This window comes from Adiantum capillus-veneris, chromosome 18 (genome assembly GCF_014529385.1).
Source record: "Adiantum capillus-veneris isolate H3 chromosome 18, ASM1452938v2, whole genome shotgun sequence".
Taxonomy (NCBI): Eukaryota; Viridiplantae; Streptophyta; class Polypodiopsida; order Polypodiales; family Pteridaceae; genus Adiantum; species Adiantum capillus-veneris.
In genome coordinates, this window is record NC_140948.1 from 114,054,816 (window position 1) to 114,082,143 (window position 27,328).

Below are 27,328 nucleotides of genomic sequence, written 5' to 3' on the forward strand. Positions count from 1 at the left end.
TGTAGTGTCTAGCAATTATGTTTGCTAGAGTTATTTTGCCTACTGCTGTGTATGCATGTTGGGATGTTAAGGTTGTGTAGGCTCATACATTGATTGCGCAATCTATTTAGTGTTCCATTACTACACACATTCCCTTAGCACAAATAACAAAACAAAACTTGGATGGGCTTACTTCTTTGCATGCGGGTACGAATTTTGCAAAAGTTACCTACCTGCGTAAGGGGCTAGAGTCCAAGGTTATGCACGGGGAGGATGAGATGCATGTATTTCTTATGGGGATCAAAGATTTCCATGAGTGATTAATTGCCATTGGTGAGATTATTATTGACGGTACTCAAAGAGTTCTTGATGCTTTTCCAAATTCATATTAGACTTTTACCTCTAGCTTTAGTCTTGTGACAGAGGGTAAAGACGATGTAAAGTTTGATGTCTTGTGTTTGTATTGCTGCAAAAGGACAAATCTAGAAAAAATAGGAGTAAATAGTGTGTTGTTGAACATGCATTTGTGGCTACCAATAAAAGGAGAATGTCGTTGTTACCACTTCCAATGCTTCTATTGGTAGCAGGAATAACACATAGCTGTTGCTACTTCAAATAACAATAGTTTTGAGAAGTCTGGTGATTAAAGCAAAAAGAATTGAAATTTAACTATTGTAAAACAAATTAACATCTCATCAAGCAATGCTCCAAGCTAAAGGCTAAAGAGATTTGAAAGAAAGAGGCAAACACAGCCATTGTAGATGCTTCTTCCAATGCACGTTTGAAAAATGTTGTGCAAGACAATAATGGGCTTTTAATATGCAATTCCATTATGAACCATTTGTTTCATGATACATATATTGCAAAATATGTGTATCATTAGTACTTTGGCTGTGGTGCAACTAAGTACATTATGTCTCATCATGATTTTTTCAATTCTCTTACTGTCCCTAACGGGAATATTGTGAAATTTGTCAACAATGCCTCTTATCCACCTTAGATAATTCAAAAGATTGTGCTTAATGTTGCAAGTGGTAGTTTCTTCACACTTCTGGATGCTTTTTATGTAAATGGGATCAAGAAGAAGCTTTTGTCTATGTTTGCACTTGCAAAACTTGGCCTTGTAGTCAAGTTTGTGGATAACATATATAATGTGCATGATCTTAGGTTTGGTGATACTATTGTGGCATCTAGTAATGTATTTTATAGGATGCGTAAGCTCAATGCATAGAAGAAATATGTGGAAGATTCAGTGTGGAAAATTTGTCAAGTCGATAGATGACATATGTAATGTCCATGATCTTAGTTTTGGTGATACTATTGTGGCATCTAGTACTTTGTTTTATGGGATGCATAAGCTCAACGCGTAGAAGAAATGTGTGGAAGATTCAGTAGGCACAATTTTTTATTCAAAGTGTATATCAGATGCAAAACTTTTGGCATGCTTATTTTGGTTATTCAAATTTTTCTAGTTTGGTGTGTTTGCAAAAATCTGATATAGTTGCTTTGTTGCCCCCTCTTGAGGTATCATGGAAACATGAATGTGAAGATTGTATTTTGAGCAATATGCTGTGTTCTAAGCTTGGATGGTTCTGTGTGGGCTACTTGCAAAGTGTAGCTTGTTCACAATGATGTTTGTGCTCCAATGTACACTCCTTCTTTTGAGAAACATTTGTTCTTTGTGACTTTTGTTGATGATATGCATGGATACATGCGCTTAAGGCAAAGTTTGAAGTATTTATATGCTTTATGAAATTTTTGCTTATGGCCAAAAATATTTCTTGTTGGTGTGGGCACCCTCCGTTTTCATCAAGGGGGGAGTATGAGTCTAAATAATTTAATGCATTTTTAGATAGTCTTGGGATAAAACACCAAATTACACTGCCATATACCCCTCAACAAAATGGCGTTGCAGAGAGCAAAACCATGTCACTTATAGAGATGGCACGATGTATGGTCAAAAGCCAAGCTTTGCTATATGCATTTTGGCTTGAGACTGTTGTGTGTGCTGCTTATGTTCTAAACAAGTGTCCCTCTAAAGCGTTGCAGTCTATCACTCCTTATGAGGCTTGGCATAGCAAGGAACCATCCATTGGTCATTTGTATGCCTCTAGTTGCTTGAATTCAGCTTTAGTGATGCCTAAGTAGCAATGCATAAAATTGTTGGTGTCAAGGAGCAACTTATTTCTGCAGGTGAAGTCCTTTCAGACAGTTCCCCTGTGCAAACTGTTCTTAATGCCTTGCCAAATTCTTACCAGACTTTTGCTAGTACTTGGAGACTTATGACCCAAGGAAATCCTGAGTTGTCAAGTTTGATGCATTATGCACATTGTTGTTGTAAGTCACTTTCCAAAAAAACAAGACTAGACAACGTGCAGTTGAGCAGGCCTTTATTGATGCTCAAAGAAAAGGTGGTAACAACAATGTAGCCTCTTCTCATGGTTCTTCTGCGAGTGGTAAATCACATGTTCCTAATGCTTCTGCTGACAGCAATTCGTATGAGAATTTTGGTGATAAGTAATAAGGGCAAAGAAAAGATGTGTTGCCATTATTGTAAGGCTAATGATCATTTGATCAAGCAGTGTTCTAAGTTGAAGGCCAAAGAGGCTAAGAAGAAAGAGGTTTATTCCAATACTAATGTTGGTTCCACTACAAATGCAGCTATTGTTGAGTCTTTTGTGAAAGGAGATTGTGATGCTGATGTTGATGCAAAATGAGCTTTTAGTGCAGAGTGCACGTATGATCCTTCTGTCCATGATGCATATTTGTCAGTTTCTACAGATACTCAAGTGTGGTACTTTGATATTGGTGCTACAAAGCACATTACCTCTCATCATGACTTGTTTACCTCTCTCGAGGATGTCCCTCATGGAAATTCAGTCATGTGTGCCAACAATGCCTCTTATCCGGTCAAGAGAGTTGGAAAGATTGTGCTTACTACTGCAAATGGTAGTTCTTTCACACTTGTTGATGCATTGTATGTACATGGGATCAAGAATAATCTTTTGTCTATGTATGCACTTGCTAGAATTGGTCTTGTAGTCAAATTTGTGGATAACAGATGTACAGTACATGATCTCAGTTTCGGTTACAAAATTGTTGCATCTGGCATTTTATGGTCTGGAATGTATAAGCTCACTTTATATGACAAATGTGGGCAGAATTTTGCAAATGCAATTGTGGATTCTAAGGCTATTTCAGATGCAAAACTTTGGCATGCACGTTTTGGACATCTGAATTTTCTCAGTTTGCTACGTTTACAAAAAAATTTGATATGGTTGCTTCTTTGCCGCCTCTTGAAGCACCTATCAAACATGTTTGTGAAAGTTTTATTTTGGGTAAGATGCAACGTTCGAAGTTTCCAAAGGACGGTTTAGTTAGGGCCACATGCAGGTTGCAAATTGTGCATAGTGATATTTATGGGCCCATGCAAACTCCGTCTTTGGGCATTTACCTTTACTTTGTGACTTTAATTGATGATTACTCCAAGCATGCATGGGTTTATCCGCTTAAAGCTAATTCCGAAGTATTTATGTGCTTCAAACAATCTCTGGCTATGGCTGAAAATGTTTCGAAATGTACTATGGGCACCCTCCATTCTAATCGAGGGGGGAAGTATATGTCTCATTAATTTAATGCAATTCTAGCTCGTCGTGGGATAAAACACCAATGTACAATGTCTTATACGCCTCAGAAAAATGGTGTTGTTGAGAGGAAAAATAGGTCACTTACGAAAATAGATGGTCAAAGTCAAGCTTTGCCGCATTTGTTTTGGCTTGAGGCCATCATGTGTCACTTATGTGCTTAACAGGTGTCGTACGAAAGCTCTGTAATCTATGACTCCTTATAAGGCATACCATGATAGAAAGCCTTTTATTGAGCACATACATGTTTTTGGTTGTTTGGCATATACTTTGGTGCCACAAACGCAGCGCAAAAAAATTGGATGATAAGGTTGTTAAATGTATTTTTGTTGATTATAGTGTTGAAAGAAAAGGTTACAGGTTGTATCATCCGCAAGCAAATCGTATCTTGGTCTCACGGGATGTTGTGTTTGTGGAAGATTATGTTCAGACCTTGTTGTCATGTACTAGAGACAGTGTTGTAAGCTCACAAAACATTTATGACACTTTGTTGCCTCTTTTCAGTTGTGGAAGTTTGAATGTAAATTCCAATGAGACAAATGTACAGCCTATGGGGGTGAAAATGTTACAAATCAACCTATTTCTAATGCAGATGTACATGTTGTACTTGATGAGGAAAGGGTATGCCTAAATGGTTGGTGCATACTTTGCGTGACAGTAAATTAAATACACCTTTGTCTAGTCGTACTCGTTCAGGTTCTCGCCATGCAGCTTATGCATCAGATTGTTATTATTTGGTTGTTTCTAGCTTACATGATGTTGAAGAACCTCTATCTTTTAATGAAGCACAAAATTCAAAAAAATGGATGGCTGTCATGCAATCAGAATATGATGCACTTATAGAAAATGACACATGGATTATGTGTGATTTGCCTCTTGAAAAAAAGCCATTGGTACGAAGTGGGTTTACAAAACACAAGCTGGATGGTGAGATTGATTGCTATAAGGCTCGACTTCTTGCAAAGGGTTATGCATAGCAAAAAGACATAGATTATGAAGAGACTTTTGCTCCCACTTGTCGTATGACTACTATGCGTTTTCTATGTGCATTGACAACTCATTTTGGTTGGCATGAACATCAGTCAAACATTGTTACTGCTTTCTTGAATGGTGACATATTTGAGGAAGTTTATGAAATGCAACCTCGCGGTTTTGTCATTAAAGGGCAAGAAGATGAAGTGTTCAACTGTAAGAAAGCTTTGTATGGGTTAAAGCAAACTCCTTGTTCTTGATATGAGAAGACTGACACTCATTTGGTCAAATGAGGCTTTCGTAATAGTCCAACAGAAAGCACATTGTGTGTAAAGCGTGAGGGTGATGTAGTTCTCATTGTGGTTCTCTATGTGGGTGATTTGCTAATCGCTGGACCAAACGAGAGACATCCTGCTGAATTGAAGGATGATTTGAATGCTACTTTCAAGATGAAAGATTTGGGGTTGTTGCATCATTACTTGGGTACACAGTTTAAGCAATGTAATGGTGGCATTGCCTTGTGTCAGAAAAGTTACATAGAGACATTGATATGTAAGTTTGGACTTGAGGATTGCAAACATATTGCCACTCCCATGGAAACACGTTTGAAGTTGATTCTTCATGATATTGGTGATCCTGTCGATGTCACTCTTTACCAAATCGTTGTTGGTTGCCTTATTTATGTATGCAACACGAGGTGAGATATTCAATTTGCAGTCTCACAAGTCAGCAAATTCATGCACAGTCCAAGGTCTTGAGCATTGGCAGGCTGTCAAGAAGATTTTTCGGTACTTGAGTGGCACTTTACATCTTGGCTTGTTTTATCCCAAGCGAGGATCATTGCCGCCAATTTTTCATGCTTTTTCGGACTCAAATTGGGCTAGTTGTTTTGACACACGAGTGTCCACAAATGGTTTCTGTTTCATGCTTGGCAACTCATGCATATCATGGTTGAGCAAGAAGCAACCTAGTGTGGCCACTTCCTGTTGTGAGGCTGAGTACAGGGCAGTCTTCACAGCTATAGTTGAGTGTGTATCGTTCAGACGCCTTATGGCTGATTTGGATGTTGGACAGGACACTGCCAACACTATCTAAACTAACAGTCAGAGCGCATTGGCAGTTGCGACAAACCCAGTTTTTCATGCTCACACAAAGCACATTGAAGTGCATTACCACTATGTCAAGGAGAGGCTCTCAACAGAAGAGATCAGTTGGCTTATGTGCCAACACACGACAACCTTGCAGATCTTTTCACAAAGGCATCGTCTCGTGAGAAGTATGAAGCTTTCCGCAAAGCTTTGGGCTTACTCCCCTTTGTGGAATGATCATGTCCTCAAGGCATGACACTCCCCTATACTCTATGTGCCAGCTCTCGTTCACCGCATCATTCCGAAGGGGGATTTGTATGTGGTAGTGATGTGTGTGAACACACTTAGGACCGCCAGGGCATTTTTTCCCTCACAGGGAGGTTTTTTCATTGTATATATGTCTATCACTCTAGGGCTAACTTATCTTTCCATTGCACACTCAGTAATACACTCTCTGTTGTGTGCCTGGAGCTTCCTTCATCTTCTCCATGCTGTGTGTGTTTTCCTGCAACCCTAATTCCAACAGATGCTTGCCGTGATTGCACTGGAGCTAACATTATACAAGAGGGACACGCAATAGCTTATGAGAGCCATCAGCTTCATTTGGACGAGTGCATTCATGGAATGTATGAGAAAGACTTATCACAATTATGCATGTTCTAAGTTTGTGGAGAACCATCTCCTTCACACTCTTTTTACCAGAGGGACGGACCATCAGAGCACTAAGTATTTTATGACTTAGACAAAGCTGACCGACCAACAAATGAGGTGGGAGAAGTCTCATTCTCGAATCATTTTCTTGATGAAGAAATAGGACATACTCCGACCAAAAATCATCTTGCAATGACACGAAGATAATCAACTATGCAACGGTAAGTCTTTGCATACGTATTTACTACCTACGAGTGCATGTTGCTACCATATGGCCAAGTCCTCCACAAGCCTCTGCCAAATATCTCCTCCGCGAATAATAAGAGATGAACCATAACGCTTCCTTCAAGAGAGGAGTGAAAAATAGCTCTAAAAGTCACCATTAGACAGGGTCTGACCCTCACCAAGCAAACTTCCCAAGCTCCTCCCAATGCACAGCCAAAAGTCTAGAAGAAGATCCAGTAACCTAACTGTGACTGCGAACCCCTCACCCAAACCAAAGAGGACCATGTCCTCTTTCCATCCGTAGAAATAGCAGAATGCTCAGCTCCAATCCAAAGGGCCCTTTGCAAGACCTCATCTGCCAAATCTGATGTTTCAAAGCAAGCTTTGCAGCAACTTCTCCCCAATGGAGAGAGAGCCTCGATCAAAATGTGAGGCCTAGAATGAAAGGCTGTTTGGAGATAGCCTCTTCAGCTCTTAAGGTAGAGAGCTTGATCCCAACCACCTTCCAACCACCTTCCAAACCAAACAATAAGCCTCCAATGACATCATTGAATCATGAATGATACAAAGAGTATTTTTAGAAAGTCTGAGTCTCCACTGTGTCTTTCGCAAACCACACACACACACACACACACACACACACACACACACACAGAGAGAGAGAGAGAGAGAGAGAGAGCATTCAAATTGCTCATGCTGCACCATACACAACTTGTGTGTGTGTGTGTGTGTGTGTGTGTGTGTGTGTGTGTGTGTGTGTGTGCGCGCGCCCACACGCGAGCGTGCGTGCAAGATAACGACAAAAACACTTGCAAGCGTGCTGCACGCCTGCACACATTGTGAAACACTTTGTAGGGATAAGCTAAGTTTCCACTGAAACCACCACATGATTTTTTATGGAGTACATCTATCAGTTACAGGACATGTGACATGACAATCCATCAGCAGTAGATGCAAAGGGACCGTAGCCTAAGAACAAAAAACTAAGTTTTTTCTTTTCAAGACAACTGATAGTATTCAACAGGATATTTATTTCAATAGAAAAAGGAGGTGCCTGAAAGATCACAGCCCTCTTATAACCATGCTATCAAACTTAATACTTTCCACAAATCCATTTCATCACCAGATAAAGGATAACAAGTCAATACACCTAATTTAGCTTAAATTCAAACCTTTGGTCACTGCTCTGATCGTCTTAAGACCGTCCTTGTTAAGATCTCACCCTATGAATTAGCAGACCTCCCATGCTTGTCCGTCATGTTAGTCCGCGTCCTTGCACAATCGATCCCTTTTAGCACGCAATGGTCCTTGACAGCCTCAGCAAAGGCAGAGGCCCCTTTGTGTTTGTGTGTTGAAGAGGGTAGAGTGGGTATTGCAACTCAACGACTTGGTAGTTCATGATTGCAGCCACACTCTATCTCTAAGCCTTTGTGGCCCAGCCCCATAGAACTCATCAACCCTGTCTCCACCTCTATAGAACCGAAATGTTGGTGTGTATCGTACATCTCGAGTTTCGTCGGGGCATTCATCTATGTCAGCATATATAAACAAAGAATTTGGGTAGTCATTGCTCAAGTTACAAAATGTTGGCAGCATCTGTCGGCAGGCATGGCACCTACATAAGTTCACAAATGGTTCCATTTGAGACCTTTATGATACTGATTCAGGAAATACTTTGCAGTGCAAGCCTCTTGTCATTATCAAATGCAAACAATCATTTGTGCAACCTTCAACATGTGAAACCACACACATTTTACTACATACGAAATCATTTCATATGCGAAGGTGAAGCATGATGTTCATTGATGTAGAATTCAAGTTGATGACATATTTGAAGTTACAACATAGAGGGGTTTTGAGAGGAGAGACTGCAAGAAACTGGAAACTTAGACCATGCAACTTTAATTGTGAAAGAGAAAGACAAGCCATGCTCTTTGATATAAAATTGGTGGTCATAATCAGTACCCCGATATTGAAAATAACCCTAAATAGATCTTGAAATGTAGTGCAGGGACTCAAAGTGGCTCTTTCTTATCAAACAAGTATTAAGTGCATGTCTTGGTTGTTTTGACATTACTGTTGTGTCTCGAACGCCCAAAAACCCTACGATCGGGTCTTGAAACACCCAAATCGGGCACCTTGAGACCCTAAAACGAGCAAAAAAGGCTCCGAAAGTGCTAGTTTTTGTACGAAGCAAGAATGGGGGTTAGCAACAAGTTGATACAGACAAGATTCTCTCAAATAAGCATGCACCACCTGCAAGAAATGAATCTCCTTCCACCACTGGTCTCATTCCTAAACATGGGGTTGGGCCAAGAGAGAACTCAAATAGCCAGTCACGACTCACCTTGCCCCAAAAGCAGAAAGCATCAGCCCACATATAAAGAATGAAGAGAAGAGGACACTCCCACAGGTTTTAAGCAACTTTACACCACACAGGAGCATGTGTTACAACCTTGCCCTTGTGTCAATGCAAATTACTTGCAATATTGCAGAGCCAGGGCCTCTCTCCTTGCAGACTAGCTTAGGAGCAGTGCAACGAGGGGACCCTCCAACATTGTACCTTGTGAAGCATCAATAATAAAGAAAACCGGCGGCAGTCTTTGGGGCCAGTGCATCTAGAAGAGGAATACCGCTGCTTTGTGTTGACACTTGCTACGTCCCCATGTGTCACAAACTCCTGATGTGTCAAGCCACTGAAGGCCCAGCGCGTTAGGTTTTCCCATACCTAACCCTAGCCGACGTGCAGATTCCGCGAGGGGCCTAAATCTTAGAAGCAACAAAAGAAGAAGTTCTCACCAACTTACAGTTCCTCGTCGAGAGGCCCAATTTTTACCAACTTATGGAACCCCGTCCAATGGGGCCCAAGTTCCTAGGGCCTAAAATCATAAGATAAGGCAGCACACACAGACATAAAAGGCTAGCATAAACATAGCTAACATGGCAGCTGCTGTACAAACAGGCTAGATATTGTACTGACATGCTGATGTGGCAATCTGTACGCACAGTCCCACAAATCACGCCAATAGTGCCACGTGGCAGCCGTACGGATTTCCTGTTTTTATGCTTTTGGGAAACATGTTCTTTTTGGACCAGAGGCTTTTGAGATCAGATGCTTTTCAAGCTAATGCTTTTGATGTAATTGCTTTTCATGGCCAAGGGCCTTTAAATATGTGTCAAGGGCTCATTCTCTAGCTTTTCAGACTAAAGGCTTTTGAGATCAGATGCTTTTCAAGCTAATGCTTTTGATGTAATTGCTTTTCATGGCCAGCCAAGGGCCTTTAAATATGAGTCAAGGGCTGCTCATTCTCTGGCATGTTCCCGCATGGAAGTGCAAAGCAAGGAGTACCGGCATTGTACTAAGTTGAGGCAATATAAAGAAATACCGAAAGGGGCACCAGGGCTTGGGGCCAGAGCTCTCTTGGGGTGGAACCCTGCCACTCCGTGTCTCGTGTGTCGTGCATCTCTTTCCATTCTGTTGTTTTGAAGTGCTCTGTATACATAGCAAGGAGGAAGCTCTGCTTGGCCAACGACCACAGAGTCTGCACCAGATTTGTGATCCCGAGCTCCCCTGTGTGGTGGGAGAACTCCAGGGCCTGAGCCTGGAGCCAGCCAAGTGTTGAGTCCAATGTCCAATCCTGCAGGTGTCACGTGACACATCCAACCCTATGTGTCCGTCGACAAGCAACTTCATGACAAGGGTTCCGTCAGTCCAGTCAATCTAGATTAGGAAGTTGTCACGTGGCACATCCAACCCTATGTGTCCGTGGACAAGCTACAGCATGTGGCGTGCACTCTTTGAAAATTTTGGCACTAAGTTGAATTTTTCATCGGCTTTTCATCCACAGTCAGATGGTCAGACACAGATTTACAATCACTTGGCTTTTGATGTTTTAAAGTCATATGTGCATGATCAACAGTCTCATTGGGAGCTCTATCTCCCATTGGTTCAAGCTATTTTGAAAGACTCTTTTTCCTCTGCCATTGGTCGAACTCCGTATGAGGCAGCTTTTGGCCGTCCGTCCCAGTCACTTTTGACTCGCTCGGTCAATCAAATGACTGATGCCAATGCCGAAAGTCAGTCATTGGATGAGATTTCTGAGAGTGTGAAGCTTCGGCTAAGAAAGGCTCAGGAATTTTATTCACGGCAGCCTAATAAGCATCGTCAGGATGTTTCGATCAAGGAAGTCCGAAGGGGATTGGGTGTATTTAAGAATCATGAAGCAACGTCTTAAGCAAGTTGGGAAGAAGTGTCCAAAGTTGTCTTTTCGGATGTATGGTCCATTTCCTGTCATTAAAAAGATAAATGAGGTTTCAATGAAATTGCAATTGCCTAACTCATGGTCAATGCACAACGTTTTCCATGTTTCTTGGTTGAAAGAACACCTCCAAAGGACATTTCGGAAGAAGAAGAACCGGAGATCATCGATGAAGCCTAAGTCATGGAACCGGAGCAAGTGTTGTTGCATCGGTTTCGCCATGGTTCAAAGAAGCAAGTACGACAATACTGTTTGAAGTTCAAGGATCGAGGTACCTTTTTCTGTCGTTCTTGAGATTTCTGCAAAGTCTCGCGAACCTTGGCAAAAGCCGTATCTAAGTTCATCCGCTTCAAAAATCTTATCTTTCATGCTTAAGAAGGGTGGAACCTTCGCAGCACCTTCAACAATCTCAAATGGCGCCTTCCCCATCGAAGAGTGTATCATGTTATTGTAGGCAAATTCCACCAAAGGTAAGTACTTTTCCCATTGAGTCTTCTGATCTGAGATATAAGACTTCAATAAATCTAAAACCACTGAATTGGCAATCTCAGATTGCCCGTCAGTCTGCAGGTGGAATGATGACGAGAATTGCAACCGCGTGCCAATGTTCTCCCAAATTGCCTTCCAAAACAAACTCATAAATCTGGGGTCCCTGTCGGAGACAATCGTCTTAGGCATGCCATGTAATCTGAAGATCTGGGCCACAAACAGTCTCGCTAAGTGATCCGGCTTGATTGTTTTCTTCACTGGGATGAAATGAGTCTGTTTGCTAAATCTGTCAATAACAGTCCAGATACTATCGTGACCACTCTATGTTCTCGGGAGATCAAAAATGAAATCCATTGCAATACTTTCTAGGGACGGGTGGGTATGGGTTAAGGCTGTAACAGTCCCTGTGCTTTATGTCTGTCAAACTTGACCTTCTAGAATACCAAGCAACTGTGCACAAACTCTTTCACATCCTTCTTGAATCTCGGCCAAAAGAAGTATCTCTCTATCCCTTTCATGGTGGTAGCAATGTCGCGGTGACCCGTAAAAGGTAGACAGTGGCATTCAGTCATAACCTTTTCACTCAACGGCTGTGTAACGCACAACATGGTTTTTCTCATCAAGTAGCCATCCCAAATGGAGTATCCCACTACTGTCTCCCCATCCCGTATCCGTGTGAAAACGTTTGCAAAATCCGTATCTGTGGCAAACTGGTCGACCATATCCTCGAAGCTCATATGATGTATCTAGAACCAACGGCTTCCGAGACAAAGCATCTCCCACCACATTCTTCTGTCCCTGCACATGGACAATCTGTTAGTGAAACTGTGACAAGATGTTCGCCCACCGCATCTGCTTTACCAAAAGCTGCTTCTGTGACAAGAAGTAACGCAAACTCTGATGGTCTGTAAAGACAGTAAAATCCGCTCCGAGTAGGTAATGCCGCCACTGAGTAAGAGCATGGATAACCGCCAAAAGCTCTTTCTCATAAATCTGTGTTGTCATCTCCGGCCCTGAGAACAATCGGCTCTCGTAAGCAATGACATGGCCTTCTTGCATTAAGACCACACCCAAACTACGAACACAAGCATCACAATATACTTCAAATAACTTCTGCAAGTCCGACAAAGTCAAAACTGGTCCGGTAGTCAATTTCTCTTTCAATGTCTGAAAGGCGGTCACCTCTGTGGATCCCCGTGAGAAAGGGCCTCCTTTCTGTGTCAACATATGCAAAGGGGAAGCAACCTCTGCAAACTTTCGAATGAACCGCCTATATTACGAACACAATCCCAAGAAGCTTCAAACTTCATGCACATTCCTTAAATCGGGCCAATCACGGATAGTCTCTATCTTGGCCGGATCCATTTGCACTCCTGCTACTGAGACAATGTGTCCCAAAAAGTGTATCTCTGGTAGGAAAAATTCACTTTTCTTTGCATTAATCACTAACTTGTCATCTCGTAATGCCTGAAAGACCTGAAGCAGATGATCTCTGTGTTATGCCTCATTCTTGGAGAAAGTGCCAACAAATAGCCTGTATTCTCGAAAAATCCTGTCCATCATACGCTTAAATGTCGCAGGAGCATTGCTTCAGGTCTTTCAGGCATTACGAGATCACAGGTTAGTGATTAATGCAAAGAAAAGTGATCTCTATGTTCTGCCTCATTCTTGGAGAAAACAATGATATCATCAAAGAAAGTGCCAACAAATAGCCAATACTCTCGAAAAATCCTGTCCATCATCCGGTTAAATGTCGCAGGAGCATTGGTTAAGCCAAAAGGCATCACCAAAAACTCAAATAACCCAAAAGTCGTCTGAAATGCTGTCTTGTAGACGTCTCTCGGCGCGATTTTGATCTGATGATATCCACTCTTCAAATCAATCCTGCTAAAGCACGAGGATCCCTGTAAGCTGTCGAGTATATCATCGATCCTAGGAATCGAAAATCTGTTCTTGATGGTGATTTTGTTGAGAGCTCTATAATCGATGCACATTCTCCAAGATCCGTCTTTCTTCAAAACCAACAATACTGGAGAGCAATACGGTGAAGTACTAGGCTGGACAAGACCCTTTTCCAAGAGGTCTTTCACTTGGTTCATAATCTCTTCATTCTGTGCTCGACTCACACAGTAAGGTGGCTGGTTCGGTGGTGTGCTTCCAGGTATCAGATCAATGGTATGATCTTCAGGACGAGCAGGTGGTAACTCGCCTGGCAGGCCCTCTGAGAAGCAATTGGCATGAGAGTGGAGAAAATCTTGGCGTTCTTTATCAAGTTTAGACATATTTGTCGTATCCTCTTCACTCAACTCTTTCATAAAGATCAAGTAAACAAACAGACTGGATTTCATTAATTTAGAAATAGCCGAAGCCGATACAATAGGGACAGACTCGCCGTTCAGTTTAATGTCAAGTACAATGGTTCTGCCCTTCTCTGTAGTAAGTGTCGCTTTCCTCGCCCGATAGTCGACCATGGCGTTGTTCTTGTGGTATCAGGGAATTCCTAAGAGAACATCACAACCTTCCAAAGGCATTATGTAAAAGTCCTCATGCCCCAAATACCCCTCACAATGCAACCGAAGTTTGCCAATGACAGGTGTAATGGCTACATCTCTGCCGGGTGCCGCTAGAACAGCCTCCGCAAGTGGTCCCATCCGATCGGGAGTGATCTCAAGCCGTGCCGCCAATTCTGGTGAAATGAAGTTGGCCTTGGCTCCTCCATCAAAGAAGATAAGGGCCTGTTGATCTTTCACTTTGCCCCAAGCTCGGCAAAGTTCTGTACTCTCGTCCATGGTGTTGGGATCGGTACCCACACAATCCGGAACCAGTCCTGTTTTCATCTTGCCTTTTCTTCCACGTTCTTCAGCTGCTCTCGAACTCTCAGGCCTGTCGTCGTCCTTGTCATTCTGTTCTTTCTGTGCCTTTTTAGGGCACTTCGCGGAGGTATGTCCATGTTCCCCGCATCCAAAGCACTTCCCCTCCCTGATGCAGCGAGCTCTCTCCTAAGGAGTAAGCTTGGATCGTGCATCCTTCTTCTCTGGGTTGCTCTCTCTTTCTACTTTCATTCCCTGAAGTCTGTTTGGCTCGTTGTGTCATGACCTCATCGGTGGGGTAGGTCAGACTACAAGAGTGAATGGCAAAGCCCCGTTTCGCATGACTCGTCAACTCCTGAATAGAAGTTGATTTCTATTCCAAGCAGTGATCTCGGATCTCTGTAGGTAGACCCAAGGTAAACCGCTCAATCTATCCTCTGAACGAGATCTTCTTGAATGAAGAGGCGGGTAGAAAAGAGCTCCAGAATCTCTCGCAATAAGCATCCATTGTATCTCTCTTGGTCATCCGAAAATGGTTTCAAGCAGCTCGTATATCGCGTTCATACTCTTGCATCAGCCAAGAAGAAATAAAAAGCTTCTTAAATTTCAGTCATTTAACTGGCGCAGTCTTGTTTAAAAGAAGCGTGGACCACCAAGTTTGAGAATTCCTTTTAAAATAAGAGGCAGCTCTCCGAATGTTGGGAGTGCTCTGAGTAGCATCCTCTCGTGAAAGCAATGTCAAACTGCTGTATAGAAGACAAAGCCTTCGAAGCATCTTTATATCCTGAAAAAGTGTCAAATTTGATCGACTGTCCACCTTCCTTAAACTCTCTGGCTTTCTTGCTTTTATCTTCCAGAAAGTCATACTGGTTGGCTTTATAAAAATTCTTCTTGTTCGCATAAAATTTGCCGTCATCAAAGTCTGAACTATCTGTAGACGAGTCCTCTGTAGGACTGTCACTCACAGGGCGAGATTTAGACTTCTTTGCTTTTTTCTTGCCCTTTCCAAAGCGTTGTTTCTTGCTTTGCTTTTTGCCTTTTCTGTCTTCTTCACTCGAATCTAAAGAGCTCGAAGAACTGTCAGAAGAAGAAGAAGAAGAAGAAGAATTGGGTACTCCTTCAAATCGAGCACGCTTCTTCTGTTTCTTTGCTTTGTCAAATGTCATTGACGACCCAAATAACCCGGGAAGTCAGTACCTTTCTTCTGCTTTTTGCCGTGCTTTTTATCTTTGTTCTACGCGTCAAAAAGTTGAGCAATCCGTGCATCAACCACCTCTTCTAATTCCTTCTCTGAATATTTCTTGTGAGCAAAAGGTTTCTCAGAGCTGAAGAGATGGGGTACACGGCAGAGGCAGAGTTGGCATGTCTTGGCCACTCAGAGTGTGTTACTCCCATCATTGGAAAGCTACGTCTGCATATTCAGTCATATGTGGACACAAAAGAGTTCTATATCATGCCATTGGCAGGGTGCGATGCGTTGTTGGGAATCCCCTGGATGTTCCGAATATATGGCGTGCTGGATGTCTTCTACAAAAAGATCACCCTTCAACATAGGGGCAAAGCTCATGTTTTGGATGTAAAGCTTAAAGGGGAGTCTGTCCCTATTGTATTTGCTTCAGCGACCACTTCTGTAATTAAAAATCATCTTTTTGCGTACTTGATTTATGCACGTGATGTTTTAGATAATCGTCAATCAAATTTATTTGTGTTAGATAAAGAAAGGTCAGCATTTTTGCGAGAGTTTAATGATTTTTTTTTTTATTCATTACCATCACTATTGCCGTCGGAGAGGCCTGAGGACCATGAGATAGATTAGGTGCCAGGGTGTAGCCCACCAAACAAACCTCCCTACAGGGTTAGTGCGGCTCAACACAAAGAGATTATGGGCCAAGTTGAGGAGCTTTTAGAGAAGGGGCTGATTCAACCTACTTCTTCACCTTTTTTCTCCTCACTGCTCCTAGTGCAAAAGAAGGATGGCTCTTGGCGCATGTGTTGAATAAGAATACCATCAAGAACAGGTTTCCTATTCCAAGGATTGATGATATTCTTGACTGTTTAGGGGGTGCTGCAATTTTCAGTAGGATAGACCTAGCGGGTACCATCAGATTCATATACGGCCAGAGGATGTACACAAGACTGCGTTTAGGACGACATTTGGTCTCTATGAGTTTTTAGTGATGCCATTCGGTCTTACAAATGCTCCTGCTACGTTCAATAGGATGATGGGCCGGATTTTCCGCTCGCATCAAAAGTTTGTTGGCACGTTCTTTGATGACATGATAGTCTATTCGAAGAATGAAGAGGAGCATAGGCGTCACTTGACCATTGTGTTCGAAGAGCTACGCAGTCATAGGTTAATCGTCAAGTGAATTCTTCTTGGAAGAGATCCACTTTCTTGACCACATACTGTGAAAGGATGGTGTTCGAATGGATCCTACTAAGGTTGAAGCGATCAAGACATGGCAAAACTTAAAGACTGTGCACGATGTTCGAAGCTTCTTGGGATTGTGCTCTTACTATAGAAGGTTTATCAGAAACTTTGCAGAGATGGCTTCACCTCTACATGCTTTGCAAAAGAAAGAGGTCACTTTCAAGTGGACACAAAAAGAGGATTCAGCTTTTAATCTCTTAAAGGAAAAGCTGACTTCAGATCCAATAATTGTTTTACCAGATCTTAGAAAGTCATTTGTGGTCAAGTGTGACGCGTGTGGCTGCTGGCAACAACATTGGAGCAATGCTAATGCAAGACGGTCGGGTGGTAGCTCATTAAAGCAGAATCTTGCAAGGGCCAGAGAAGACTATGCAAATCTATGAGAAAGAGTTATTGATCATGATTCATGCGCTTTCTAGTTGAAAGCACTACCTCTTAGGTGTTGATTTTGTTGTCCAGACATCCATCGGACCTTGCGATACTACCTGACACAGTCAAAGTTACGAAAAAGCATATGCGATGGGCAAACATTCTTCTAATATCTATGTTCCACTTCCAGATTATGCATGTGGAACGCAAGAAGAATGTTGTGGCTGATGCGTTATCTAGAAAACCACAAATTTCAGTTGTATCAATTCCTTATTATCATGAACTTGATGACATGACGGAACAATATGCAACGGATGAAGATTTCGCGAGGATTTTTGAACAATTGCAAGAAGGACAACGCCATGAGCACTACCTCCTCAAAGACGATTTTATGATGATGCATGGCATACTATGTGTCATTAGGCCATTGCAACATAAGGTCATGATAGAAAGTCATGTCCCACCGTATGCAGGGCATCGTGGAATTGATGCGACAGTGAAAGTGGTAGAGACATTCTTTTATTGGCCTACTTTGAGGAGAGATGTGGATGCCTTTGTGCGAGCATGCGTGATTTGCCAAAAGGTCAAATTTGACGGGCAGAAGGCACCAAGGTTGTTACAGCCACTGCGAACTCTGGATAAGCCAGGGGAAGATCAAAGATAAAATCCATCGCAATGCTTTCCAAGAACGCCGACGGGGAATGATGATATATGACCATTATCTGCAGGTTCAACAAACACGCCCATTTCATTCCTGTCAGGAAAGAGATTAAATCTGATCAGATGGCACGGTTATTCATGTACAATGTGTTTAAGTACCATGGTATGCCACAGTCGATTGTCAGTGATCGTGATCCTCGAATGACGAGTTTGTTTTGGAGAGGATTGTTTGAGAACATGGGCACTACACTCAAGTTCTCGTCTTCGTTTCATCCACAAACTGATGGACAGTCAAAAGGGGCTAATTCTATTGTCTTGGATCTGCTGAAATGTTATGTGTCAGATAATAAGGGCATGTGGGAACAGTATTTGCCTATGCTTGAGTATGCGTACAACAATACGGTGAATTCATCCACAGGCAAGGCACCTTTTGAGATTGTTGAAGGTGAAAAAAAGGTTCCTCCCATTTTGCATACAAAGGACAAGATCTTTGAGGCAGATCGATATGTTGAGAACATGGATGAAATGTATAAGAAAATCAAAGTTGCCTCGAAGAATACTCAGGAAAAGTAAAAAAGGGTTACTGATCGTCATCGACGTGAACTATTGTTTTCACTTGGTGATTGGCTTCTATTGAGGTTTGAGAAGGCAAGGTTAAAGAAGATGAAGGGCAAGGAACGGTTGTTTTCTAAGCTCAGTACGCGTTACTATGAGCCTTTTCAAGTGCTTGATAAGATCAGCAATGTTGCTTATAGGCCTGACACTTGGAAGATTCATAATGCGTTTTACGTGAGTCTTCTAAGACCTTTGTGGGCGATGTGCCAGAAGATATGCCACAAGAGGATCAGCCAGAAGTTGATGAACTTGATGAGATCTTGGTACCTGAGCAGATTTTGGCACATAAAGAAAGAAAAGTTAAGGGAAAAGGTGCACGACGCTATTTGGTGAAGTTCAAGAACTATCCACCTATGGATGGAAGAGTGTGAACTTTTGGAATCACCAATATATTGCAGCTCTACCTTGAGGCCTTTGGGTTACAACCTACGTATGCCCCAACTCAACGTGTTCAAAAGAGGGGTAATGACGGAGCTAGCTGTCACAAACTGGTGATGTGGCAGGCCCCTGGACACACACACACACACATTGCTGACGTGGCAACAGCCCGTGAAATGTGCCGACAAGCTGACATGGCAAACTATACAAACCCCCGAAAATTCCGTTGACTGCTGACGTGGAAGATTCTCCGCAAAATACGCTGACTTGCTGACGTGGCAGTGCGTACGGATTTCCAAAAATTACGCTGGCTGATTTTGGCAGCTTTTGGGTTACAGTTGCTTTTGAGTTTAAGAAGCTTTTGAGTTTAAAAATTTTGGGGCTCTGCTTTTGGACATCCCTTCTAAGAATAAATAAGTCCAAGGGCCTCATTACTCAGAACATCTGGACGCAGAGTCTGAGTGTAAGTTCCCGCGGACTCTCTTGTACTTTGAACACATATAAAAAGAAATACCCGAAGGGGTGCTAGTCTTTGGGGCCAATACCTCTTGGCACGGAACTACGCCGGGCCCTGTCGTCTTTTGTGAATTTTTTTAAGTGAATCTCTGTTGTGTCGCGGTAGAATCTCGACTTGGGGTGTCCAAGTTTGTTACAGTGGTATCAGAGCGCGGCCGATTTCTCTTCTATTGGAAAATCCGATCCTTTTCTCGCGAAACTTATGGATTCCAAGAAGAATCAATCGACTTTTTTTGCATCTGTTGATGCGGGAGGAGATCACAAAGAAGATTCAACCGAATTAACATAGGAAGAGTACGGGCCACCTCGGCCTACTCACTACGAACTTCAAGAGATGGAACTTCGACAGCAGGTTGACGAGTGCACAAAGCAGATGATTAAATTTGCAAAGGATCCTCAGTTTGCAAAATTTTTGTCTCAGCAATCCATCACAGAAGTGCATACCCAGTGGCAGAAAGCCACAGAACCACCCATCAAACCGGCAATCAAGAAACCTCCTTCTCCAAGGATGTTTACAAAACAAGAATTACAAGAGGTGGATCAGTCTGCTTTTGGACGCGAACAATCAATCCAAAAAGCAAGTGAAAAAGCACAAGAAGGAAACTGACTACCCTAGTTATTTGGGCCGTCAATCTTCTTTTGCATCTGCAAGAAAAAAGAAGAAGCGAGTACGTTTTGAAGAACTACCTCTTCTTCTGACAGTTCTTCTAGCTCTTCTAACTCGAGCGAGGAGCACAGAAAAGGCAAAAAGAGAAGCAAAAAGCAAAGCTTCGGAAAGGACAAGAAAAAGGGAAAGAAACCTGTCACAACTCGGTGACGTGGCTACCTAGTACATACAGACACACCCTCTGGCAAGGATGCAGCAAATGATGAGTGGCTGGGTGCCGGCTGGTGACACGTGGCAAGCTGTACGAACGCCCGCATTTTGCGGCGGGAATTGCGGCAACAGGAAAAAGCAGGCAGACTTGCGGCAGTTTTTATTTTTGGCTGGCTACGCAATTGGAAGAGAGAGAGATAGATAGATAGATTTTATTATCGTCCTCGAAGGTCAAATATGACCTATGGGACCAAAGTTACATGTGATGTAGTATATGTATGGCTGATGAGTGACTCTCGATGCTCCAAAATTGTAGTGATGAGAGTCGCAATGGAGAGCCCACACTTTGGCTGGGAGAGGAAAGTGTGTAGGTCTAAGTTATGGCTGAAAATGTGAGAGAAGCAAGTTCGGATGTGATCAAAAGCTGAGCACTCTAGTAGTGTGTGGTACTCAGACTCTCGAACTTGCAGTGAGCATAATGTGCACAATCGATTTGACTCTTCTCCATTGCCCCAACGCCCTATCTCGCATCGAAGGAAATGGGAGCTAAGCCGAATTGCTGCGATAGTGCGTATCGCGGACAAGGGAATAGGCTCAAGCATGTAAGTGTGAGTACGGTTTCCTCTCTCAGCGAAGAACATGGTTTTGTAGTTGGGGGCAATATAGGTGGTGTAATGTATGAAGCGTGACCCACCGGATTTCTCCCAAGCCGTAATACATTGGCGTTGTAGAAAAGCTTCATTCACTTGAGAGTCAATTGAAGCATCATGTAGCAAGTGTAATGCATCCCATCTCCCAAACCACTTCTTTATGTCTTGCATCCATCCCGTGCTCAAGATCTTGCTTTTATGCGTCTTTTGAACTTTTTTGCTTGCTTCCCATGCAATTGTAGGAAGTCGATGTGAGGGGTTTTGACGCATCTTTATCATGTACTCCACAACCCTTTCCATGCCCATAACCTCAATTGGAAGAGATCCCGACTCAAGAAGTAGGAGCATATATGGTGTTTGTGTCTTAACTTGGAGAAAGTTTGTAAGAAAACGCTTTTGGACATTCTCAAACTCTTTCCAAGTAGACTTTGAGATGCTCCCACCCCACACTTCAACTCCATAAAGAAGAACCGGTGTCACCAATGCATCAAAAAGATACTTCTTGAGAACCCAACACTTGATGTTTCCCGCATTACACATGTTCTCAAATGCATAATATGCTCTCTTTCCCGCTTCCAAACGACGCATAGCACATTCATGCCACTTGTGATTGGATGGAACCTCAAGGCCAAGGTACTTAAAGCTCTCAACAACTTCAAGTGTCTCGTTGTTGTACACAATGCATGGCTTCTCCTTATGGTTGGTTTTCACAAGCATAACCTTTGTTTTGGATTCATTTACAATCAGCCCACTATGCAAGCAAAAGTTCTCAAGGACAACCATAAGCTTTTGTGCATCTTCTAAAGTGTGTGCTAGAAGCACTACATCATCCGCATACAACAAAAGCATGATTACCGCATTGCAAATAGTGACCTCTTCAATGCCTTCTTCTTGCATAAAGTCAAGTACCATTTGTTCCAATTGATCGATGCATAGACCAAAGAGAGTTGGTGACAATGGACATCCTTGTTTAACCCCAATAGTGCTTACAAAAATTTCTGAAATTTCTCTTCCAATGCGCAATTGACAAATCACCTTCTCATAGATTCGAGAAACCGCAAGCATAAACTCACTTGGCACTTGGAGTTCTTCCATCCTTCTCCACAAATTGTTACGTGGAATCATATCACAGGCTTTCTTAAAGTCCACAAAACAACAATACAATCGCTTGCCTTTCAACCGACTTTCCTCCATGAGAACACGAAGAGTGACAAGATGATCAATGGTGCTATGGCATCGACGAAAACCCGCTTGTCCCTTTGCACGCTTGTCATTCTCTTCAGCCCAATCACTCAATTTCATCTCCATTATGCACCCAAATAACTTTGCCATAAGAGACCCAATCATTATAGTCCGGTAGTTGCTTACATTCTTTACATCCCCTCCTTTATGCAAAGGCTTAACCCAATTAGTACTCCAATCATAAGGCATACCATGTTGAAGTGCAAGGTTTAACATATCACACATCCACTCATGGGTAAAATCTCCCGTCCATTTGATCATCTCCGGCTTGATACCTTGAAGATCTCCCGCTTTGCGAGTGGCCAACTTTTCAAGCCCACCGCATACATCCTCAATAGTAAAAAAAGACGGCATACATGGGAGTGAACCATAAAATGGCATTTTTTCAGTATTTTCTTGCTCATATAATTGCCTACAATGTGTGTACATATCCACTAGACTCAAGTTACCAAAATTCTCAACCCGCTTGCCTCTCAAGTTTCTCCAAAATCTTCCACATGCATGTGCCTTTTCTTGGACTTGAAATTCTTGTTGCTTTACTTCCCATCTTCTTCTCTTCTTTTGAATCAATACCTTGTATGTATGCAAATGACTTTGATAGTTGTCTTTGTCCATAGTTGCATCAAGTTTTATCAAGGACTTTCGAGCATCTTGACATTCTTTATCAAACCACCTTTTGCGTGATCTATCTTTGTTGATACCATGGAGATGCTTTATGGCAAAGCATTCTTCCGCACAAGAACAAATAGCTTTCTTGAAAGCTTCCCATTTAGTTTCCAATGGTGCATCACATTGAAGCTTTGTCATCCATAATTTTTGCTCAACCATTTCAATGTACATTGGTGCCCGTTTGAAATCCATACATAGTGATAACTTCTCTTTCCTTTGGCTGAGATTATCATGCTTAGTTGCTTCTCCACATGAAAGATCAATACATAAGGTGCGATGGTCGGATTCCGAGGTCCATTGACCAAACATAAAACTCTTTATGCGATACATGATGGCTTCAGAGAGTAGCATATAGTCAATCACACTATCCCCATTATGTCTTCTACATGTAAATCCATTGGTTCCACTCCACAAAGATACACCATTGGCAATGAGCATACCCGTGCTATTACACATGTGTAAAAGTAACTTTCCATAGTGATCCGGCTCTTTCTCATCCATTGAAGTACGATCATACAAGTGAACTTTCTCCAACTCCCTTGAAATGTATGGCATATCAAATTGTTGAGTATCATGTTGCAATGTTTTTGTGCGAGCATTCATATCCCCAAATACAATAACATCACCTTCACCTTTGAAATAAGCAAAGTCCTCTTCCAAATCAGAAAATGGTTGATCTCTATCCATGCAAGCATAAAAGGGAGAATCATGATGAGGAATGTAGCAACCGGCTACAAAAATGGGTGCTCTTTTTGGTGTCATAATTTTCAGCCATACATAACGTTTGTACTTGTCATCTTTCACAATTGATACAAAATCTTCCAATCCTTTCTTAACCATACATGCTAACCCTCCTTGTCCTCTTCGTTGCTTGAGATTCTTTGACCACATCAATGAATGTACATTGTAATCCTCCAAGCCGTTAATCCTTTGTGTATCATGCTCCCAAGTTTCAACAAGAAGTACAACATCGGCCTTGCTTGTTATTTCATCAATGCCAACCCCCGCATTCCATGGGTATCCATTACAATTCCAAAAGCATATTTTCAATTGTAACTCGGTCTCATAGGTCACGCATCCCTATTTGCTTGAGAGACTTGCCTCCTCCTTGGGCACATTTTCTTCATGAGAGATTTCTTTGTTTTTATTATTCTTTTCCTCATATGCCTTGCGACGCATATTTTGTTGCTTAATAGTGCGATCTTCACATACAAAACATTTTGTATTCCTCAAATAGATCCAACTATTATCAAGGATAATCTTTCGCTTGGTCTCATCCGGCATGGTGCATACAATTGGCCGTTCTCCAGAGCGAGGAGCTCCTTGCTTCCCCACTCTATGTGCTCCATAGACCATAACTCCGGACATGCCAAAGTGGGTTTTGAAGAAATCTTCAATAACAATGGCAAGAGAAGGAGGTGTCTCTAACTTCTCTTCGGGAATTCCACGAATAACAATGTTCTTCGAACGTCGCTCCCGTTCCTTCAACTCCTCCACATCTATATTCTCAACATTCTTTGTTTGAACCATAGCTTGCATGAGTGAGGAATTAGAAACCACATTGCTACCACATACATCAGCCCAAGACTTGTTTGTGCATACATTTTTCATGTCGCATACATCCCGGCTCATAGTGTCAAATTTCTCCTTTTTCAATACATGGTCATGCTCTACTTTGCTCATCCGCTCCTTCAAAGCATTCAAGTCCACAAGAGAGCGTTTACATTCCTTGACTTCCTCTTCAAGTTGCATCAAACGTGTTGTTTGCATCTCAAGTGTCCTCTTGAGATTCTCATTCTCAACCACAAGTACCCTTAGTGTGCCATTCTCCATTGCAAGTGCTCGTAAGTCTTCGCCTTGTTTGTTTACGGTCTCTTGCAATGATACCAAGTACGCCATGATCATGGTTTCCGATGTCGTTGGTTGGGTGGTTGTGTTGCTATCTCCACACTTAGGAGATTTTGGATCATTTTCCACAATGGTTGTGGACCTTGTTGAAGAAGAAGAACCCTTGCGAGTGCCGGAAGACATTGTATGTAAAATAGGAGATGAGAATCAATTTTGTTGAACCTGTTCACTTCGGAAATGCTGCTACAGAAACGCCTTCCATGACTCTGAAAATTTATGTCTTTACATCAATGCATAGAGGACTTCGTGCTCTTCGATTGAGGCTATAGATCACCCAAATCGGAGTTCGGATGAAGAAGTTATGATCAAAAGAGTGGACTGCTGTCTACTAGGTCAAAAAAACGGCTGCACTGAGAGAGAGAGAGAGAGAGAGAGAGAGAGAGAGAGAGAGAGAGAGAGAGAGAGAGACAGAGAGAGAGAGAGCTTTGCAAAGCCTATGAGAGAGAAACCTCTTCTGCTGTATTTCCTGAAGAGCTTTTGATTTTCAGCTTTTGGGGCTCTGCTTTTGGAATCCCTTGTAAACCTTTATATTGGTAGTTTGGGCTCTCACTACTCAGAGCATCTGGACACAGAGTCTGAGAGTGAGTACCGGCTACTCGCTTGTACTTCGACTTGCAGATTAATACAAAAAGAAATACCGAAAGGGGCGCCACTCTTTGAAGCCAATATCTCTAGGCACGGAACTCCGCCGTGCCAGTGTCGAATCAATTGTAAATTGTGAACTGTTTTGAAGTGATTATTTGTGGTGTTGCGGTATCCGATGTCACCAACGTGTGACTACTATCTATCCTTTTTGTTGATTTCTTTCTTATTATCTATTTACTTTCACTTTTTGGAAACACCCCTCGGGAAATCTAATTGCCCTGCATTGCATAGCTAGTGTGGAACTGTCCAGAGGGAGTCCAGGCCTGAGGGCAAGAGAGCACTAAGGTTGGACAAGGACTATGGTTAGCCAAGTGGGGTCATTGACTAGCCAAAGTGGAATCCTTTGCTACAGAGGCTACATTTCAGTTCTGGATGTGGCCGCAGTGTACAAAGAGGGTCGGATGACCTAGACAGATACAATGGCAGCATCTCCTAAAATTTAGGGAACTGCTATTTTGAGACCTGAAAATGTGTTGGCGTCATTACCTCCGGAATGACAAGGGGAACATTTTCTTACTCTGCCATGACGTCAACTGGGCAACCGGTTGGGAGATTTTTAGGCGACAACCCCGAAACGGGAAAATGCTTGTAAATGTGTCAAGTGGCACATTCTAGTGCAGTTTCTAATGCAAGAGAGAGTTGGCGCTGAATTTGAAGAGAGGAGGGGCTGTTTTGCAGAAATTGTCACAGGTTAAGAGCTATGGAGTGCTTGCTTTCCCTCCTATGTACAGTGCGGTGCCAGGAGCGATGCCCTGCACGCTACGCACTGCCCTCTCTCTCCCCTTTGGCAGTATGTTATGCCCCTCTAGTGGGCTCTCCATTTGACCAATGTACAGTTGTGTGGGTTCATGCGCGATTGCCGAGGCAAGAGCCTCTTGTACAGGTACTGGATTAGCTAGCGGCTAATCCCCCCGCAGGTACAGGTGAATTCGGAGAGGTTTCACGCCAAAAATCTCGTCCGATTCAAAGGGCAAGTAGCCCTACAGGTGCGGGAGCTCGAGGACTTGCTACGGATGCGACCAGCACGCGAAACGGAGCCCGAAACAGTAAATTACAGCCTGCTGTGTATTTTTGCAGGTTTAGGGTTTTGGCCCTAAACGGCCCCTAATACCCCCAGGAGGTTCGGGGACGCAAGGGGACTGCTGTACAGGCGATCTGGCGCATTTTCAGGGCTGAAAACAGAGAATTCAGCGTGCTGCAGATTCTCGCCAGGTTTTGCAAAGTGCACGTATGCGTCGGGAAAGTCAGCCAATGCGTGGGAATACTGACTGTGAAGGGTTCTAGTACAGTTATGCTGCCGAAATCAAGCCAGAACAGTCAAAATTCATCCAAGGTTGTGCGGGGCAGCTTGGAAAGAACCACAACGTTTATTCCCTCTTTTAAACAATAAAGAAATACCGAAAGGGGCGCCTAAGTTAGGGGCCAATCTGGTGTCGGTCTTCTCATACAGGTGCATTCTAGCATCTGTATCCCATTCCCCTCTCTTGTGTCACTATAGCGCAGGTAAAATAGACGACTAATAATGGGTGAAAGCTAAATCAAGGTTTGAAGTAAAGTCTACCGCCCTTTTTGGATTGTACAAGCCGGTTAAATGGTTCCATCGACGGGATTAAATCACTTTTTCCCATAGAAGTGAGCCTTGGTCAATTTTGGGCTTGAAGACACAGGGGATCATAGACCAGACACAGGGAATTGCAATTATGGCTGACAGACCAGATGATGTGACTGAAGAGGTTTCCTCTTCACAGGGTCAACAGACACATGAAGTGGGTGAGTCTTCAAGACCACCACAGACAGTTGGCTACTGCTGTGGCTATGTTCACACAAGTAATGCAGAACCCGAGGTTTTTAGCCTTTCTGCAACCTCCTGTTCCGTCTCAGCAAGTTCAGTCACTGGATCATATTCAAAAGCCTGTTAAGGCTCGAGCACAGGTGATTCATACCGCACAGTCAATGGAAACACCTGTACACTTGACGGAGAACATGCAGTCTCCACAACCTGTGCCTAAGGTGCAAGAACAGGTGGCTGAGATGCCAGTCTTTCAAGCTGTACCAGTTCAGCCCGCCACCTTTCAACAGCCTATAGCTGGTTCTAATGGGCAGGGAAGCAACCTACAGGCTATGCAACAGGTCTTCCCACCACCTTCAGTACACCCTGGCTATTTTGGAGGTGGATCGGTATTCCAGAGCATGGCTGGTCATGCACCTGGAAATCAGTTTTATACGCCAGGAACAGTGTTCGGGGGTGCTCAAACGATGATGCCTAACCCCATGTATGGTGTCACGGGTATGCTACCAGGATTTCAAAGCA

General features: G+C 42.8%; 1 protein-coding gene across 1 annotated transcript in view; it reads right to left on the reverse strand.

Annotated features, from left to right (window-relative positions):
- Positions 1 to 7,570: 7,570 nt before the first annotated feature.
- The window catches only part of LOC147436239 (Thioredoxin superfamily protein), an 85,346-nt gene continuing 65,588 nt past the window's right edge, over positions 7,571 to 27,328 (reverse strand). The window contains exon 3 of the mRNA XM_086488118.1: positions 7,571 to 8,174. Within this exon, the coding sequence (XP_086344244.1) occupies positions 7,955 to 8,174 (220 nt within the window). The 3' untranslated portion in view covers positions 7,571 to 7,954. The remainder of the gene's footprint in view (positions 8,175 to 27,328) is intronic.